Source organism: Camelus ferus, chromosome 2 (genome assembly GCF_009834535.1).
Source record: "Camelus ferus isolate YT-003-E chromosome 2, BCGSAC_Cfer_1.0, whole genome shotgun sequence".
NCBI lineage: Eukaryota > Metazoa > Chordata > Mammalia > Artiodactyla > Camelidae > Camelus > Camelus ferus.
In genome coordinates this window covers 99,698,948-99,717,393 of record NC_045697.1, presented here as the reverse complement: position 1 = coordinate 99,717,393, position 18,446 = coordinate 99,698,948, and the positions used below count along the sequence as shown (strand labels likewise).

At 39.6% G+C, this 18,446-nt stretch overlaps 1 protein-coding gene across 2 annotated transcripts in view; it reads right to left on the bottom strand.

The window, feature by feature from the left end:
• SCOC (short coiled-coil protein) overlaps nt 1-14,733 on the bottom strand; it is a 36,908-nt gene extending 22,175 nt beyond the window's left edge. The window contains exon 1 of one of the 2 annotated variants that reach the window (XM_032463881.1): nt 14,590-14,733. In XM_032463881.1, coding sequence (XP_032319772.1) covers nt 14,590-14,659 — 70 coding nt within the window. In that variant the 5' untranslated portion in view covers nt 14,660-14,733. The remainder of the gene's footprint in view (nt 1-14,589) is intronic. The other variant, XM_032463874.1, reaches the window with a different exon arrangement.
• Nucleotides 14,734-18,446: the final 3,713 nt, after the last annotated feature.

The following is an 18,446-nucleotide window of genomic DNA, read 5'->3' as shown; positions in this document are numbered from 1 at the left end:
TATTACCATAAACATTTTCAAGAAAGTAGAAGCAGGATGTGTTAACAGACTAAATCAACTATGGAAGATAAAAGTGAAGGAAGGGTCCAAGTTGAGCATGGTTTTCAGTCTCGGGTTCTAGAAAAAAAATGCTAGAAGTGTGTTGCAACTCTGTCACATGGATGCGTCACCCTATGGGACCTCCAGCCCCTTTACACCCCAGGTTCTGAGAGAGCTAAGCCTGCCTAAGGTATCCATTGCATGAAATAAAATAAATTCTCCCCTTGCATCTAGAAAGGTACTTGTTATGTGCCATCTCTGGGAGAATTGAGAAAGCAGTCACTCAAATCCTTTTCCACATTCCATGGTCATTTGAGGAAGCCTAGTTGAGAAAGGATATGATTGTTTAGCAGAATATTTCCTTTTGGAAATTGTATAATATTTAGCCTATTCACCCTTGTCCTTCCCCAGTCTAATAAACTACCTCAAAAGACTGTAACTTTGACCAAGAAAGAACTGGTTCCAAAGTTCTAACTTTGAGCAAATTCCTGGCTCTGAACTCCCAGCCCATTTGATGGCCAAGTCCATTGAATTTAATTCTTCTTGAACTCAAAAGCTTGAACTGCTGGTTGTTTTGCTTTGTTTTGTTTTTCTGTTTGTTTTCTCTACAAAGAATTTTCTTGGAAAGATTTTCCCCTTCCATCAGTAACTTCACCTTCTTAAAATGGTGACCACAGAATCTAGACTTTGTAGGTTGGTCACACTGTACCACGGTGTAGAGAGCCGAGAATCTCCAGATTCTCCAGGCCTTTCCTGATGCGTTGAGTGCTTCCTCTCTCACCACTTGGGTTTGGTGCAGTTTACCTGCCCTGCAATCCAGTGGGTTGGGAAGGGCTCACTTCATGGTGACATTTCTCTGGAAGAGTCCTATGTGTTGACTGGAACATCTGTAAACCCCTGTAGGTCAATCACCAAGCTGATGGGAAAAGGTTTCTAAAGCCTCCTAACCATAAGTCATTCACCTTTTATGTCTTTCAATATGTAAACTTTATGGAAATTTCTGGAAGGGATTATTCGGACTGAAGTGGTGACAGAAAAAGGAAAAGAATTGCTATTTCAGGTAGAACAATAAAGAACTGTGGTGGATTTTAACTGACTACAACACAAAGTTCCTATTCTGAGCTTATTTTTGGTATGGTAGCAGGGACAATTTTTTTAAAACTTCAAAAATTATTTGTTTAGTCAGGAATATTCATTGTAGAGAATTTTTCATTATACAGGTATTTTTTTTTTACTATATTTATAATATATATAACATATATTCCACATTTACCAGGTGCCACACAGTTTTACAAGAACTGTCTTACTTAATTCTTACAAAATGTTTAGGAAGTAGGTACTTGGCATCCCCATGCTATGGATGAGGAAATGAAAGCTTAGAGAGGTTAAATAACTTGCCCAGTGCTACCACAGCTAGCTAAGCCACAATTTGATTCCAGGGACTTCAGCTGCAGAGCTTGGAAACTTAATTATTACTCAGTGCTGCCTAAGAAAAAGCCATCCTCTATAAGTGCACAATAAATAAGGGAAATAACCAGCCTTAGCAGCAGTATTTGTGTGTGAATAGTTAATAGACGCAGCAGCAATCATTGTAATACACAGATTCTAAGTGCTTAAACCTAAATTTATCTGAGCTGAAGACTTCTTTCCATGTCCTTAAAATGATAAAACTAAAACTTTTCTCAAAAAGTTATTCAGCTCAGACTAGTGAGATCTTCCTTCATCTCCAGACCCTTAAGCCAACAATACAATAGGGAGTGGCTGGACCAAAGGAGCAAAAAGTGCAAAGTTCAGGCCATGAGATTAGGTTGGAGGGAAGGAGGAGGAGGACCTTGGACAGTGTAGATGAGAGAGAAGAAAAGTGGAAAGGAGGGAGGGTAGAGCAAGGCAGAGAAGGGCAACACAGGACCAGAGAGGGCAGTTGAGAGGAGATAAAAGGTAAGGTAAAGACAAAGAACAGAGTGGATTTTAAAAAAACACATGGAGGGAATATGGAAAATGGGAAGGAGAAAGAAGGCACGAGGTACCACAAATTAAAGATGTTCCTGTGAATCAACCTGTGTTAGAATGTTGAAAATGAGACCGAATGTAATGGTGTTTTTAAAACCAGTGTAGGAGGAAGGGCTATGAAAAGTGGCCTAGTGAAATGACAAAGTCAGCTCTGCTCTGTGTCTTGATCATTTTGTCAGGTGGCATCTCTGGTATGTGAAAGTTAAGATCATGATCCTAACGTGAGTCATGAGTTTGAGAGCCATAAGGAAATACCAGCATTTGGTTTATAAACATTCCATCTTCTGAGAGAAATTAAGGTTAACAACTTCTCGGAATCCAGCCACATGGTAATAGGAACATAGGCTGTCTACACCCGCCTTCTACCCGGTGGCCAATCACTGCCGGGGGAGCCCGACTTGAGGTTCAAAGCAGACACACTGAAGTGACAGCCTGAACCGAGGAGAGCCTAGTACCTCGTAGGCTGTCATTAAATGGGTGAATGAATAAAAGAATATTTGATTTTTCCTCGTTGGCCATCCTTCCCTATGACTCTTTTGGAGACTAATTTATAAGAGAAGAAGAAATGAAGTGAAGTTAAGTGAGAATTTTAGTAACTCAAGGCAGTAGGAAGAGAATCTATATACACTTGATTGAAATACTGCCTATAAAAGATTTCAGGGCACTAGGTATCTCTTCCTCTTCTCTAAGGCTATATTGAGGACTTTTACTCAATAAAGTAGGAAGCCATGAGGCTATTCTCATATAAATACATACATACATAGTTTGATGTGAAATGAAATATTACCTAGTTTCAAAATATCTCCCCCCAAAAGGCTTGCTAATTATTAAAATAAAAAGGAGCAAGACACCACCATAACCAAGGCATCAAAGTGAACCTCACTACTAAAGGATAAATGGAAACTATGGACCACCCGTTACAGTACAGTGAGAAGAACACAGCATTCCTTCTGTGATGTTCTCACCAAACATACCGATATTGAGGAACATGTTACAAAACAACTGCTCTATAATCTTTAAAATTATCAAAGTTATGAAAGTCAAGTAAAGACTTGTTCCAGATTGAAGGGGGCTAAAGCGATGTGACAACTAAATGCAACGTGTGACTCTAACCGGGTGCTTTTGCTGTCACGGATATCGTCAAGACAACTGGTGAGATGTAAATGCACTTTGAAGATTAGGTGATTGTGATGTCTGAATGTCATTTTCCTGACTTGGTTGGTTGTATTGTGATTATGAAGGAGAAAGTCCCTGTTTGTAGGAAATACGCACTTAAGTATCTAGGGGTAGTGGGGGTGTTGGATTGGCAACTTACTCTCAAATAATTCAGGAAAAAAGAATCCTTCTTAATGTACTTGCAAATGTTTGATACTTGAGGTTGTTTCAAAATGAAAATAAAATTTCAACAAAAAAGATATGACTATGTTGAAGGGTGGCATTTACAATTTAGGTCTTATCTCCCCTGCCCCCCACCCTCAGTGCTTTGTGTGTCCTATGGCCAAATCTGCCACTTTCCACATTTTATTCTCCTAAGACAACTTTTTGCACACATCACTAAAAATGCAAAAGGCGGTAGTGATGTGTTGATAGATGTCTTCAATCCTAGCACTGGTATTTTCACATGCTTCTCAAAAATCAGCACTCTAGTTAGGATTGATATCTTACTTCCATAGATCAGAAAAACTCTAATGTTAACCTTGTTTTTTAGAAAAAAAAATGATTGTATAAATAGAACATGAAATGTAATAATTTATAATCCCTTCACACTAATAAAGACATTTTTCCACATTCTCTTCCCATCCTAGTCCCTATACATAAATTACTTTCACATGGTTGTAATCACAACATAGATACAATTTTATATTCTACCGTCCTTGTCTGAGCATACTCCAGTATTGTTAGAGAGCCTCTGGGGCGCTTCCTGCCCTCTGAGTCTGTGATTACATTTTGAACATTGACCTCATAACTATGGGACCATATTTCACTGTTCAACACCTGCAATGCAGGCACCTTATTGTTTCCACCTTGTCAGTATAATGCAATTGTGCTATCTGGTAATTTCCATCCTGATGCATTGTCATTTGACAAAGGCTTTGAAGTCGGTCAGACCTGGGCTGCTATCCCGCCCTGTTTTGGACAAGTTACTAAACCTTTTGAGTCCCAGTTTTCAATGTGGAAACCAGGGATAATAATATCTATCACATGCTGTATGTGAGGATTAAATGAGATAATGAATGTGAAGTTCTTAGCACAGTGCTTGGACGTATTAAGTTCTCAGTAAATGTCATTAGCATCCACCTAAGAGATACATGATCAGATAGTAAAATATGGGCTTACTCCGAATATTTAATTTTGTGACTCTTAGTTTTATTTGTGATGAGTGATGAGTTATTTTTTAGCTGGTATCAGATATCCAAAGAGTTAACTAGGATTTCTAAAGAAACCAACTGATTTTCTAATCATCTTCAGGAGTGAGAACCTATAGGAAAACTGGAGTGAGAACCTATAGGAAAACTAGAGTGATAGCTGATTAATCATCTTTCTTCAACATCTGCTTTAGTTTTTCTGCCTCCTCCCCCTCAAAAAAGGTTAAAAAAAACCCTTAAGGATATTATCATTGGAACATGACCAAAATATTACACACAGTTTGTTTCTTTAAAATGACCAGTTAGCTGTAAATTTGCCTAATTCCTTTTATAGTCAAATGACTATATACTATGGAAAAAGGATGATGTCCCCACTTACAGACTGGACCAATAAAGGAATTACTGTTTGTGTTAGCAGAAAAAATTCTACAAACACTATTCTTTGAGAAATTCCTTGAAATATAGGCTCTCCCTGTGTGTTTGATGATCATCAAGTATTTTACAGAGAGGCACTGAATGAGAGAGTTAGTGTTTTCGGGCCAACAGTCACTGCCATCTGAGCGAGTTGCTCAGATGGTACATCAACTACATCTTATTTACAGAAAATTCTGTTTTTACACTCTTTTAAAGCAGAAGGGACAGGAATCCACTATAAGCTGAGGGACATTGTCATAGCATAAAGCTCAAGCCACTTAAAATTCTAAAAGAAAGAAGGCTAAGAAGCATTGTTGAAAATAATATTCTTATAAACAAAGCTTTCTGAAGAGTTACCATGACCTTAGAGAAGCCCACTAACCTTGCCACAAAGAATGCAAATGAAAGCAAAATATTCACGTGGATGAACAAATTATAGTTGTCTTTTGTTTGCTAGGAAAAGATAGTGAAGATTCTCAGGAGGGATAAGAAAGGACGAACGTGTTTTAAAATGCAAGCTTTTTCAAACAGCTTTTATGAATGTCAGGCTACCAGCAAGGACAGAACTACGCATGTGCACAGCCAAGTATCCTGAGCCAAAGTCATTAAGCTAACAATGAAACGTGTGTGTGGAGAAACAAGAGAACAATGATTAAATGGGAAAGAAAGCCAGTTAGGGCTGAAAAGAGGTGGCTGCTGGCTGTGTACATCCCAGGGAGGCCGGTGGAGGGAAGACCCGGGTCCCTCTAATGGAAGGGCTGCCAGGGAGGCTCACTGTTCTCCTGGACCATTCACATGGGCTGCCACCAAGCCCCTTCCGTTTCCAACGTCAAATTCGAGGATTGAAAATGAACGCTAATGTCTTCTGTGAAAGCAAAACATGTCTCTGAAACAGCTTTGAGCAGAATCTGATTCTGATTCTGTGATTGGAGTACGTATCATTTCCCATAGGGTCACTCAGAGCTTTTGGATCATTGAAACATTTGATTCCTAGGGTTGAGGAGGACAGCTGAAGCTGGCTCATCCAGTTGCCCTGCTCTGTTAGGGTTACCCTCCTTCTCGCTACACTCCAGATTCTCTTTGCAGGCTCAAAAAGAACCTTCAAAGTGTCTCTCCAGGGAGCCCCAAGGGTCTCTAAGGACCCTCAAATTCTGAACAAAGCAGGCAGGAGGCCTTTGAGGGGAAGCGTGTCCAAAGTTGATCCAGTCCAACTAGGGCCTTTGTGAAATAAAGGTCCCTGTATTGGAAAATAGCCAGCTGGTCTCCTTCTCAACAGGAAAAGGACCTGGGAGAGTTCAGCGTCTCATTAGCTCATGAGCTCAAGTAAATCAAATTCACCCTTGATCCTTTGAATCTCCTCTGGATTTTCCTCTAGAAAAAAAATTAGCACATTATGAAGGATTTCATATAAATTTGACAAAAAAATTCCTACTCTTTTTGTTGTTAATCTAATAAAAAACACTGCTGATACAAGGAAACTGATGGATGGTTTTGTCTTTTAAAGGAAGTCAAAATATTAATACTTATGTTTTGATGAGAAAATCAGAGAACACTCTAGATTACTGAAAACATTTTGATGCTGCCCTAATATTCCATTTCTTAAGCTTGTTTATTAAAACTAGTTCTTGCACTATGGTAGACTGTTTATTTCAGGTAAGTGGATTTCCTCTGACTGAAGCTTTTTCATAGAAAGAGCACTTACAGTTTCTAGCAATACATTAGTGACCCCAGAGCCATTGCGCTCTCAGAAGTGACTGGGAAGCAGAGTTAATCTCCTTTTTCTCGTTGAATCTCTTCTGCTAAGTCTCTAAGGCATTTTGCTGGGCCAGGGAGGTATGCCTAATGCCACTGTCCACATTATCTTCAGTTTACAGGAACAGATATTTCACTTGGCCAATGTCATTATCTATACTTCTGTGGATCCCAAATGCCAATTAAGATTTGCTGAAACTTTCTGTCGTTGCTGATGCAATGAATACACTTGTTCAATCCACTAAGAACAAAAATATTTCCATCATACTAGAGGTGATCTCTTTTGATATCTCTAAGGATGTCTGAATAATCTTCTGAATTAATATCCATGGCCGGATTCATCAGAGGGTGTCAACTGAGATGACGCAGGAGCCACTCCACTCTCCCTGCCCAGCACACACCCTCGCCTAATCCTTGTATAGTTAATTTAATGATGCCTCCACTCCAGGACACTCGTCAGCACCGCATCCTCCCACGAGGTCCAGTGTACCCAGGAAAGCCATTACCAGCATTGCAGGGGACACTCTGGAGCATGGTGCTGGCTGCAAACACAGGCTCCATTCAGCAACAGAAAAGAAAAACCTGCACCCTTTTCGTGGACAAACTCCTGCTGTGGCTCAGTGTGTCTCCCAGCTGGGGAGCCACGAGTCTTTTTCCTTCTTTAGCCCGAATAATAATGGAGGGTAAGATGAAAAGGAACACAGACCGTTGATACCTTTTACTTGGAGTGCTAACTAATGCAGGTCCTCGTGTCTGATCTTCCACTGGGCTGAGGGGATGGCAGATGGCCTTCTGAAAGCTCTTCAAACCCAGACTGCTTTCAGCAGGGCACGAGGCGGGTATTGTTCCATTTTCCGTATAGTGGTAGGAAGCGGCATCAAATAAAAGCACAAACAATTGCGCCACTTCTCCGGGAGGCTTATTACAACCTTCCAGTGAGGGCTAATTGGCTGATGCCAAAAGCAGATGCAGAAGCAGCTTTGAATATTATTCAGGAGAGGTTTTAGAGAGCAGAGTCAGGAAGGAGGCATAATGGAGGACAGTGATGGGAAGAACATCAGCGGGGAAGAGGTGAGGGCCAGGATGAAGAGGAAAAAGAGGAGCTGTACTATTTGTATCAGAAAAGAATCACATTCTTGTTTAAAGAGTCTGTTCACACCCACCTCCCTCTTCTATCACAAGCCTTTTTATCAGGAGGACGTCAAGAGTCCCTCCCGGCTTACAGAGAGGCATCCACAGGACACTGCCGTTACCATGACAACTGATGTGGCCAAATCTTGGAGCCTTTTAGGAAACTTTTGTGTGATCTCCTTGAAGTGGGTAGAAGAGGAACTAAAACGTACTGAATATTCACTGTAGGCCAGGCTGGTTCAAGAAGCTGCCTTTATTATTTCATTTAATCTCAAGACAATTCTGAGACATATTCTTATGATGGTTTTGCAGCTGAGGAAACTGAGGCTCAAGGATGTTAAATAACTTACTCAAAGTCTAACAGATTCAAATCTAAGCTTTTCTGACTCAAAGCCCTTTCTGCCTCACTACCCTGAGCCAGTTCTCCAAATAGCCAGGTCCTGTCTACTACCTGGCATGTGATAGTATAATAACTCAATAAATGTTAACTTATAATAATAATATATATAATATTATGATAACTCAATAAATGTTTTCTGAAAGCAGAACTGACTGACCCAGGAGTGGATATGGGAAAGAAACTCTACAAACTAGAAATAACTTAGGAAAGCTGACCCTAAAGTTGATTCTCAGCTAGGGGCCAGCCTGCCTAACTGGCCCTCATCCCAATATACACACAGACTCAATCAGAATTCTTTGGGGAAAATGGTTTTAGTGTCTGTTAGTTGCCAGACATTTGGCTAGGTGTCAGAGTGCAGACATTTTAAAACCCAGGTTGCATCTTCTCGCAGCTCACAGTCTTCTTAGGCGGGGTTGAGGGGGGTACCCATATACAAGTATAACATGCTGTGAAAAAAATATAGATAGAGATAAGTTTGGAGTTCTCAGGAAGGAGAAAGGAAACCTAACTCAGCTTGGGAAGGTCAAGAGATGCTTCCTAGAGGAGGTGATGCCTGAGTGGCTTCTTTAAGGATGAACAGGAATTAGCCAGGCAAGAAAAGGTGAGTGGTGTTATTCCAGGCAAAGAGCAGCACAAACAAAGTCCAAAGGCATGAAATAGACAGCATGTGGGTAGAACATTAAGTATTTCTTACTGAGGCCAAACTGTGTGGCAGGAAAGGACGCTAAAGAGACAGACAGAGCCAGGAAGAGGGAGACTTTAAATGCCACATTAGTGTCTGGGACTTCATCCAGCAGGGGATGCAAGGCTCTGATTATTCTCTGCAGGGAAAGGGTGTGATATGGTCAGTGTGGAGGAGAGATTTGAAGGGAGAAGAACTGAAAGAGGAAGAACAGTTGAGAGGTTGATGCTGTGGTTTATGTGGGAGATAGTGAGAACTTGATCAGGGAAGTGATGACAGGGATGGAGAAAGCCAGATTGATCTGAGAAACATTTTCAAGGTCAAGTCAACAGGAATCAGTGATTGATTGGGTTGTGAGAAATGAGAATAGGACAATGATGTGAATTTCTAGCTTAAGGACCTGGATGGTTGATAGGATCATTCATTAAAATTATGAGTCAGAAGTGGGAAGCAGATTAGGGGGTGGGCACGGGGTAAGATGAGTTCATCTGACCCCGTACCTAGGTGTCTAGCAAGCAGTAGGATTATGAATCAGAAACTCATATAAAGACAAATGATAAAGACTTGAGAACAGAAATCTGAAAGTAGTTTCTTCTGCAGTTACACCTGTCCTGCACATGTGTTTTGTTTGGCTTCCATGATGTCATTTTTAAAATTAGGATTAAGTGGAAAACATGGAAGAATCAGGAAGCTGCACCAAAAAAAATTGGTATTTTTGGTGTTGCTTGAGAATGCTGCTTATTTGCATTTCTCTTCTTCCATGACAACAATCAGCTAGAAGGGGGAAGCAGCTTGGCTCTCTGAGCAGGACCCCTGCTCTCCAGGGGCCTCAGTCCTCACCTGGCCAGACCCCGGGCCCAGAGGGTCCACTTGGGTTGCCATTTCCTCATCACCATTGCTCTGGCGCCCTTCTCACAGTAGAGTTAAGAGAAAAGTAAACTTTTATTGTTCTCTTATCTTAATCAAAAGTAGAAAATGAAGTCCAGTCCAAGAGGACTGTGTGTTTCAAGGAAAATGGTGGCGAGAAATGAAGAATGTTCCCATATATTCGATGTGCAAACAAAGCTTGTCCCTACTGAAAGAGTGAAACCTGAGGCACCATTGTGAAGAGTAATATCTGCTATATTTAAAAGATACATGATGATTCACTATTTATTTGTATCTTCTTTAATTTCTTTCATCAGTGTTTTGTAATTTTCAGGGCACAAGTTTAATATTCTTAAAATTTCCATCCTACCCAAAGCAATCTACACATTCAGTGCAGTTCCAACTAAAAACCCCACTGGGATCTCAATTCTTTACAGAAATAGAAAAAACAATTCTAAAATTCATATGAAACCATAGAATACCCCCAAATAGCCCAAAATATCTTGAGAGGAAAAAAAAAAAAAAAGAACAAAGCTAGAGGCATCACATTTCCTGATTTCAGTGTAATTAAAATATATTACAAAGCCATAGTAATTAAAACAGTGTGATGCTGACACAAAGACTTATAGACTACTGAAACAGAATATAGAGCCCAGAAATAAATCTATACATATAGATCAACTGATCTTCAACAGGGTGCCAAGCATACACAATTGGGAAAAGATAGGCTTTTTAATTAATGATGTTGGGAAAACTAGCCACATACAAAAGAATGAAATTGGATCTTTATCTTACACCATACACAAAAATCAACTCAAAATGGATTAAAGACTTAAATGTAAGACCAGAAGCTATAAAAGTCCTAGAAGAAAATATAGAGGAAAAGCTTTGTGACATTGGTCTTGGCAATAATTTCACAGATATGACATCAAAAGCACAGGCAACAAAAGCAAAAACAGACAAGGAAGACTACATCAGACAAAAACACTTTTGCACAGGAAACAATCAAAATGGTATAATGGCAAACTACAGAATGGGAGAAAATATTTGTAAATGATATATCTGATATGAGGTTAATTTCCAAAATATATAAGGGGCATCTCAATAACCAAAAACCAATAATAACCCAATTAAGAATGGGCAAAAGACTTCAAAAGATATTTCATCAAAGAAGACATACAAATGGCCAACAGGTAAGTGAAAAGATGCTCACTGTGACTAGTCATCAGGGAAATGCAAATCGAAATCATAATGAGATATCACCTAACACTTGTTAGGATGGCTATCAAAAAAAAAAAAAAGACAACAAGTGTTGACGAAGATATGGAGAAAATACAACCCTTTTACACTACTGGTAGGAATGTAAAATGGTACAGTCACTATGGAAAACAGTATGGAAGTTCCTCAAAAAGTTATAAATGGAACTACCACATGATTAACAATCCCACTTCTGGATACTTATCCAAAAGAATTGAAATCAGGATCTTGAAGAAATATTAGCACTCTCATATCCATTGCTACACTATTCACAATAGCTAAGATATAGAAACAACCTAAACGTCCATCAACGGATGAACAGATGAACAAAAATGTAGTATATACACGCAATGGAATATTATTCAGCCTTCAAAATGAAGTTCTGAAATCTGCCACAACATGGATGAACCTGTGGACCTTATACTAAGTAAAATAAGCCAGTCATAGAAGGACAAACATTGTGGATTGCAACTTATATGAGGTATCTAAAATAGACTCATGGAAGCAAAGAACAAATGATGACTGCAGGGGCTGGTAGCAGTTGCTAATCAATGGCTATAAAATTTCAGGAATGTAAGATGATTAAGTTCTAGAGATCTGGTGTACAACATTGTGCCTGTGGTTAACAATACTGTATTATACTGTACTATATTATACTGTACTGTATCCTGGGTTCAATCCCCAGTACCTCCATTAAATAAATAAATAAATAAATACATACATACATACATACATACATACATACATACATAAATACATAAACAAACAAATCTAATTAACTCTCCTCCCCCCAAAAAAGCCTAAAAAAATTACTGTGTTGTTCACTTAAAAATCTGTTAAGAAGGTAGATCTCATTTTAAGTGCTCTTACTGCATTAGTATACAATTTTTAAAAACTGAAAAAAAAGATACATGATGAAGGACCTAGGAAACTGAAAAAAGAATTGAAATGTCAATAGTTTGTTTGGGAAACTGAATGAAATACACATTCATAGACCGTTGCCTCTTTCCCACAAGTGCATGGCTTGGCCCTAAAGGTGTTTGAATTTACAAGCTCTGTTTTAGAGTCACTGGAATATAATATAGGTGGTAGGAATGGAACTAAAGAGGAGTGGATGAGAGCATCTGGAGCGTGTATCCAGAGAGAGGAGAAAAGCAGGCGAAGGGCAGAATCTTGGGGAAACGCTTGAGAGAAGGGGTTCCCAAAAGAGCCTGCGAATGACAAGGAGAGGTCAAAGGAGAACCTGAGAAGTGTGGCAGCACAGAGCCAGGGGATCAGAAACACAGGAAGGAAGGACAGATCAATACTATCAGATGTCTGTCCTGCACTGTGTGTCTCACCCAGAAGCAAGGCCAGGGCAGCCGCAGGACAGCTTAGACCAGAGATTCCCAAACTACCTTAGTTCACAGTGCCCTTCATTTTAAGTAATTTTTTCACGGTGTTTCCAAGGCCAGGAGAAATACAAAACAGCTCTAAGAATTAAGTATTCAAGTTCAGACATCTTAATAAGTATTTGTATCCTTAAAACTTAGTAACCATTTGAAAAAACTATTTCATCTAAGCTGAAAGAAATTTCCGTCTCTTTTTAATTTCATTCTGAAATAAACCCACTCACTTACTTCATAGGATATGTGTGCCTCTTGGGCATTTCACAACTTCCTCAGTCTTCTCAAACTGACACCCTTACTACCTGTTCTACGTTGATTTATACACAGAACTTGCTTTTTATCACACTAACCACAGGAAACCCAGCCTGGAAAGAGATGCCATTGAAAGAAGTGCAGCTCCATCTAATGTGAAATTATGAACAAGCTGTATTTATTTCATAATACTTTGTCTTCCTGTTTTTATTAATCAAAGACCAAGAACCTCTGATTAACAACAGGAAACCAGTACTATCACATCAAATCGATACAGTTGTCTACAACCACCCCCCCCCCCCCAAATGGGGTGTCAGTTCTTTTCTGTTACCAGAACGTGAATTTCCATTTGCCATCTTGGAATACTGAAACAGCACAAATTAGTGCTAGTGCCTCAGCCCACCTTGTTCCCATGCTGGACCATCCCATAAGGCCCCTGTGCCCTAAGATTATGTGATTCGGCCAACCAAGGATGAGGAAGTCTTGAGTGAGAGCAAGGAACCATCGGAGCCCTCGCTGGGCTGCCATGTCTCACCACCAACCCGCTTTACACATCCCAGTTTATTGTAAGCAAGCAACTTTGACGGAGTCCCATTCAAAACCATTGCCAACAGTGGATTGGACACCTGAATTCAAATCCCCGCCCTCCTCTGCTTTTGTCTGCCCTGGAAATGTGAGGGTGGCTGAGGATGAGATGTGGAGGGCAGAGCTGAGGCAGTGCCCAGGGCTGGAAGTGAGAGAGAGTAGTTATGGAAAGGCTCTTGCCCAGCTTCAGGCTTTCAGGCCCAGCCCACGTTTAGACGGAGAAAGAATCCTGGGCGGGGGCGACTTTGGAGCAAGCAAGCACCCTGTCTGAACTGCACCCGCCCACAGCATCTAAGGTTCCCCACGCCCATGTTCAGCACTCCTAACTCCTAGAAGCTAAGTAGCAGGTTTCCCTTGGTCTTTGTTTCTTTCGCTGCTGACTGCAGCTCTGTCGTTTTTCTATAACACCCTGGTGAGAGCATGTTAAGACCAGCGGTATCCCACTTCTTCAACAGCCGCAGTACTTTGTACCTTTCCTCCTGTCAGAGAGCTGAAAATGCTCCTCTTTGTTTTTCAAAGCCCCTGAAGCATGTTTATGCGGTGCCAGGAGGGGAGGCTTAGCCCGGACGGGCTGGCAGTTGGTGCTAATTGTCTGGCCACAGTTTAGAAAGAGGCTTTTTGAATCTGAGCATTTAGGGAGAAAGTGAAGAAGCGTGGCTGTATGAAAGAGCAATTGATGTTAAATATTCATGCTCTGCTCTCTGTTAATCAAAATCAGTAACCCCCGTTGCTTAGCTGCAGTCTTGCTGGCTTCTTACTATGTATGATTGTGCTAAGGGAACTTGGATGCAAAACACTGCTGCCAACACACGCACACACACGCACACGCACACACGAGACGTGGGTGCTTATAGGTTTGAAGTGTTTCCAGTTAACATGTGACTCAGCATTGTCTGTTTTCTCTGGGATGTTGAATGAGCCATGTTACCCTTCCATCAGCATTTTAGAACCACTACTCTCCCTTTTTTTCCTTCTCTCATGTTGAATTCAGCAAACTTGGTCCTTGCTTAGAAACCAGACGTTTTCTGACATAATTTTAAAAGCAAATTGCAGCATATTCTTGTTCATTTTTCAGAAATGATCAAATTATTTCACAAAATAGGAAAAGAATGGACTGTAATTGAACAAATTATGGTAATAATAGCATAGGTTGTTTTAGCAACTTTAACGTCATGTTTCCAGAGCTTTTGTAAGTAAACATTTTCTATTTGTCGACTTATTTTAAAAAGTAGAGAAAGTTTTACAATAATCACTCAATTTTAATGGAAAAAGAAAATAGCTCTTAAATGAAAACTTTTTGTTTTATTTTTGTAGTTATATTTTTTCAAGTTTTCTACAATGAGTATGATTTACCATATAATAAAAACAATAAAACTTATATTTTTTAAACAACTGCTGAGCAGTTGCTGAATTTTATGTTTCAGAATTCATCAGCTTCTTCCTTACCTGGGTCGTCTGCAAGAGAAATGTTGGTGAAAGTACTATCCTCCTCTTGCTGTTTGCTGGACCCATCCATCTTGTTCACTTTTCAGGCCTGTTAGTGAGAAAAATGAGGGCAGGGAAAAATGGCAGTCCTCTCATGTGATTGCCCTTGATAAATCATTAATAAATGAGTGTCCATGCAGGTGCTATCTGATCCTTGCACTAGCCACCCTCTTCCTGCTTTCCACCTGAGGAGTTCTTACTGAATGTTGTGTTCCTCGCCGGAAATGGTTAGAGATCAAAGTTAAAGAGTTACAACCCTTTACCTGAAGCTGTTGAGTTGCACTGCTGCTGTACTCTGGCTAGATGCCAAACCTTGCCTTCTTTCCAGTGTCAGTTTCCTTGGGCTGAATTGCCCAAGAGCATTGCCCCAAAAGCCCTGGATAAGGTTGGGGGTAGAAGTTGAATTTTATATGATCAACATATCTTTTGGATGCCTACAATAAACTTCTTTGGGATTTGGGTCAGTGACCTAGCAGCATGACTTGGTCACCAAGCCTGTTTCCTGTCCTGTATCAGGATAAGTCTTTAGTAAGGATTAAACGTGAATAACATGCACTTAATAAGTGTCAGTTACAGTAATGACCACAGACAATCACACATATGTGAGAAAGTAAGATTCTCTACATACTGAGCTCATCGGTGCCTTCTCATATTACTGTTTATATACTTCACAATGTGGAAGCTTGTTAAAATGCCAGGATCTCCCTTTTCATTTCTGGAGGAGCTAAAGGGAAGGGAAGTTGCCTTTGCCAGCCCTTAGGCCAAGGGCCCTTTGTTAGAGGAGGAAGCATTCTTTTACAACTATTTTTCTTGATCCCCTAGTCCCCATTTATATATACAGACAAACCCAAAACTGTTTTAGAATTTCACATCATCTTTCCTTTGGAGGGGGTGGGAATCAGCCAAATTTGGTGAAGAATTTTAAGCAGATATTAAAATTGAGTTACTACATGCTACATTCTACCCTAAGTACTTGATACATAGGATTTCTTTTTATTCATCTGAGTTCATTGCTGCCATATCAAGCAAAATGGATGTAAGCTGTTGGAAATCCTGAATGTTAACAATTAAATCCTAGGGAAGAATTCCCCCTAATTTTCCAATTATATCCTACAAATATTGAGTGCCTATTCTGTACAAGCTGGAGACTTTGGAGGGTTCAAAGCAGGAGATAGTTATTGCTGTTAATAAGCTTATAAAAAGCTCAAAGGCAAGGGTCCTTGCAGTTTAGGTAAGGGTATAGAGTATACCTGGTTGGCAGATCTTGAAAGGCTTAGAGAAGGTGACATTTGAGATACATGATCAATGACAAGTGGCATCCAATAGGGAAAAGTGGCCAGGAGGTAAGTGCTTTCTCAGTGAGGGGGCATGGGCAAAGGCTCAGAGATGGGAAGCATTAGGTACTTTAGGAAACCAAGAGGGAAAGATACACGAAGCTAAGAGGTAGGAGATAAGATGGCATGTGGCTTAAGGTAGTATGTAAGAGAGCTTTGAATGCCAGACTTTATTAGTTCAAGTCTTCTAAGTATCAGGCACTAAGGTGGGATTAAAAGGGTGAAAGAATACAGAGAGGGAACCAGGAAAGTTTAGGAGAGCCATCAAACCATAATGCAAGACTGTCCCAGAGTGAAGACAAAGCAGGATGGAAAGTCCAGCTTGCCTTTCAGACTAAATTTCAACAAGGTTGTCAAAGAGTACTTGAGCCAAAATTAACCATAAGAGGAGTCCTGTGCCTCTCAGGAATGGCCTTCCTGCAGTACTTAATTACTGGCTGGAGCAGCTGGTAGGAAGTGAGACCTTTGTGCAATGTGGTCATGGATTTCAGAGCACAGCCTCTGGGCCCTTAGTCAGTTACACCAAAGTTGGAGGTCTACCAGGCACATGTTCATGGCCACCATAGAAGCTGCTCATTCTAGCAACTTTCTGTATCATCATGAAAGCATAGAAACATCTCTCTTGCCTGATCCATCATCTATCAGTCCTAGAAATAATAGCACACACTTAAGTACTTACTATGTGCTAGGAAACAATGCCATGAAATAAGCACTAATATTATTCTCATTTTAAAGATGAGGGAGCTGAGGCATGGAGAGAGATTAAATAGAAGACAGGCAGTGAAGTTAGTCCGGGATTGGAATCCAGGCCCTCTGGATCCAGGGTCTATGCTCTTAACCACTGCATACCCTGTCCCTGGCTAAGAGTTTAGAAATCAAAGGGTGCATTTGGTTCAAATTGTGTATTTTGGTTTTATTTTTGTTACTCATGGCCAATTTTCATTAGGATTAGCCTAGGCATTTGATTTTTTTTCCTTCTTTCTAATTACCTTCAATTACCTTCTAATTACCTTCTCATGAAATATCTACCCTAATGGACAAGAGGATGAAAAGAGATTAAACTCAAGTCAGTCATCCTTGCTACCATTCCTGTAGTCTTTGGGCAAAGTTATGATGGAGAAGATGTTCTTTTAATTGGAGTGTAGAGTTATCTGTGGATTTAAATTATCTATGGCAAATACTTACTCCTGTGTTTTCTTCTACTAGTTCTATTGTTTTAGCTCTTAAATTTGGGTTGCTGATCCATTTTGAGTTAATTTTTGTATGTGGAGTGAGGTAGGGGTGCAGTTTCATTCTTTTGTGTTTGGATATCCAGTCGTCCCAATGCCAATTCTTGAAGAGAATATTCTTTCCCTCATTGAATGGTATTGACATCCTTGTCAAAAATCAATTGGCCATAGATGTTTTTGTTTATTTCTGGAATCATGGTTCTGTTCCATTGGTATGTATGTCAGTACCACACTGTTTTGATTTCTGTAGCTTTGTGGTAAGCTTTGTAATCAGGAAGGGTGAGTACTCCAACATTTTCTTCTTTAAATAATGTTTTGACTATTCAGGGTCCCTTGCTCTTCCATATGAATCTGAGGATTCCATAAATTTGGCAGTGAATTCTTAGATTTGACACCAAAAATGTGAGCAACAAATGAATAAATAGATAAATTGGATTTCATAAAAATTAAAACCATTTGTGTGTTTTGATAATGTCAAAAGACATTATCAAACTGTGAAAAGGCAGTATACAGAATGGAAGAAAATATTTGCAAATCACATAGCTGATAAGAGTTTAATATCCAGAATATATAAAGAACTCTTAACAACTCAGCACAAAGAGATGAACAACCCAATTTTAAAAACGGGCAAAGAAGATGAACAGACATTTCTCCAAAGAAGATATACAGATGGCCAATATGCAAGTGAAAGATATTCAGTATCACTGACCATTAGAAAATGCAAATCAAAACCGCAATGAGATACCACTTCACACCCATTAGGGTGGCTTTAATAAAAACAACAAAAATGGCAAATAAGTATTCGCAAGGATATGGAGAAATAAGTACCTTTGTACATTGCTAGTGGAAATGTACAATGGTGCAGACACTGTGGAAACCATTTTGGCAGTTCCTTAAAAAGTTAAACATAGAGTGACCGAGCAATTCCACTCCTAGATATTTACCCAAGAGAAATGAAATGTCCACACAGAAACTTGTGTATGAATGTTTATAGCAACATTATTCATAGAAGTCAAAAGGTAGAAACAACCCAAATACCCATCAATGGATAAATGGATAAATACATTGTGATATGTACATACAATGAGATTTTATTCAATAAACAGAAACAAAGTAATGACACATGCGACAACTTAGATGAACCTTGAAAACATTATGTTAAGTAAAAGAAGCTAGATACAAAAAGTCACATATTTTATGATCCCTTGTATATGATATATTTCAAATAGGCAAGTTCTTAGTGACATAAAGCAGG